General features: G+C 36.9%; 1 protein-coding gene across 3 annotated transcripts in view; it reads right to left on the minus strand.

Annotated features, from left to right (window-relative positions):
* Nucleotides 1–352: 352 nt before the first annotated feature.
* Nucleotides 353–2,298, minus strand: part of LOC110037614 (cysteine-rich receptor-like protein kinase 10) — a 9,447-nt gene continuing 7,501 nt past the window's right edge. For 2 of the 3 annotated variants that reach the window (XM_020742305.1, XM_020742304.1), the window contains exons 4-6: nucleotides 1,817–2,054; nucleotides 1,592–1,742; nucleotides 353–1,515 (exon numbers count right to left, since the gene is read on the minus strand). In XM_020742305.1, the coding sequence (XP_020597964.1) occupies nucleotides 1,075–1,515; nucleotides 1,592–1,742; nucleotides 1,817–2,054 (830 nt within the window). In that variant the 3' untranslated portion in view covers nucleotides 353–1,074. The remainder of the gene's footprint in view (nucleotides 1,516–1,591; nucleotides 1,743–1,816; nucleotides 2,055–2,298) is intronic. The other variant, XM_020742306.1, reaches the window with a different exon arrangement.

Raw genomic sequence — 2,298 nt, forward strand, 5'->3', positions numbered from 1 at the left:
TTTCTTGGAAAATTTAAATACATACCACTCAAATCTTTTGTATTTACATATCTAAAACTTGAACTTCATTTCTCAGATACATACCATCTTATCTAAGCATAAAAGAGTATTTCACACTTTGTTTAAAATGGTTGCATTTTTTTGTGTGACATTGCTGAATCCCAAAAGATCTCTTAGGTCACGCCCAAGGAAAAGAGCGCATGTGGGATGAGAAAAATAGAGGGTAGTAAGAGAAAAAATAAGTCACAAATGATGCTACTTCTTTAGGATCATATTAAGTAATTTTCGTGTGGAAATGAATCTTTTATTTATAGATTAGAAGAAGTGACTGGTAAACTACAAGAATGCCCCTCACTTAATGGAAACTTTACAATACAATTATGAGGTCATTACACTTTTACATATTTCTAACCAACTTTGGCATGTTTTAACCCTGGTAACTGTTATTGACGTCGTTTCATATCTTTAACTGCCCCTGGTACCGTTTTATATTCATAACTGCTCTGTCTGATCATTTGGTCTTTGCTCGGTCGGTTAAAATCGCTCGGTGGGCTGACAAATCCTCGATCGACTTTTTTGTGAGGATCCGTCGTGAAGTCTCATTGTCCTCAAGAAAGAATACTTCAACAGACAGGATGCGTCACCATTATCTGACAGAAATCCTTCATTTGGGCCATAAATCTTCATAGAATGTCAGGTGAGAGTTCTGCTAAGCGATCGTTGACCTTGTGAATGCCCTTGCATCAGTTACGTTGTCGTGTGTGACATTCTTTAGCTCGAACCAATGTTCATCCGGTAAGCCCATGATTCGATGGACCGAAATGTCACCAGATGGCTTGATCCTTTATTTCCTTCTTCACATGATCCCTCTCGAGATTCGTGCAATCATATTTTCGATGTACTGACATAAAATATTTGTGGAGGCAATAATGTAAAAAGCAAAGCTTAGGTGTTAGATATGTAAATACATTGGAATTGGTGGTATGTATGTAAATACCCTTTTTATCATTTTCTTCACTTTTTTTGGCATAAAAATTAAGTATTTTCCTAACAGTTAATTTGGATAGAAAATGTCTATCGAACTTCCATTTCAGGTAAGGTAACATCGTTAACAGAAACCCAAGGCGGCGTATAATTGCCATACCTCTGCTTCAACCTTTTCTTCCTTCTAGAAGACCCTGCATGATTATCTTTCTTCCATGACTCATCACTCGAAGCACCATCCATCTGCTCATCAAGCTTTGTTGAATTAAGATCTTTGCTCGAGATTGAAAAATCTTCACTGCAAATGCTCTCATCACCGTTGAAGGCGGGCTTCGTCAGGGCTGGAAACATTACAGAGTGGCTGCTAAGCATCAGAGTCAATGAAGCCACATTTGGTCTCAGAAGTTGGTCATCTTGCACGCAAAGCAACCCAATCTGTACGCATTTCAATACCTCTTGTGTTTGGAATTTATCACATAAACTCCGATCAACAACTTTTATTGCCATTCCTTTCTTATAATATTGCCAAACCTAGATGCCAAAATTGAGTAATAACATGATCATTTCACCAAAACAAATTGTGAACTTGTGAAATTCTGAACCTTACATAGCTAAGAAGGTCCATTGCATGATCTGAACCTTGGAAACAGCTATTTTTTCTTCCAGTTATGATCTCTAGTATTAGCACCCCGAAGCTGAATACATCAGATTTTGTTGAGAAGAGGCCGTGTAATGCATATTCTGGCGCCATATACCCACTGCATCAAGTAAAAATGATGATATTTGATATGAAATTCTTTTGTAAAATATAAGATTATAACAGTTTTCTTACTATGTGCCAGCAATTTGATTTGTGTTTCTTTGAGTTTCATCAATGGAAAGGATTTTGGCCAGGCCAAAGTCTGAAATTTTAGGATTCATGTTCGCGTCTAATAAAATGCTATTTGCTTTTAGGTCTCGGTGTATGATTCTAAGCCGTGAATCTTCATGTAGATAAAGAAGGCCCCGCCCGATTCCTTCGATGATCTTAAATCTTGTTTCCCAGTCCAGAAACCTTTTTTTTGCAGGATCTGTTTCAGTATATTTGGATGTCAAAAGCAGCAAATGTATGCAAATTTCATTAAAATAATCAAATATGACTGAACCAACGATTCTTTGGAAAGAATTTATTTGTTACTTTTTTTTTTGGGTGTGAACGTTTTAAATATCTTGGGTCTGTTGTTCAAAGCGATGGTGACATACATGGGGATGTTAATAGTAGAATTCAAGTTGGTTGGTTGAAGTGGAGGAATGCTTCGGGCCTTTTGTGTGATA

This window comes from Phalaenopsis equestris, unplaced genomic scaffold, assembly GCF_001263595.1.
Source record: "Phalaenopsis equestris unplaced genomic scaffold, ASM126359v1 Scaffold222299, whole genome shotgun sequence".
NCBI lineage: Eukaryota > Viridiplantae > Streptophyta > Magnoliopsida > Asparagales > Orchidaceae > Phalaenopsis > Phalaenopsis equestris.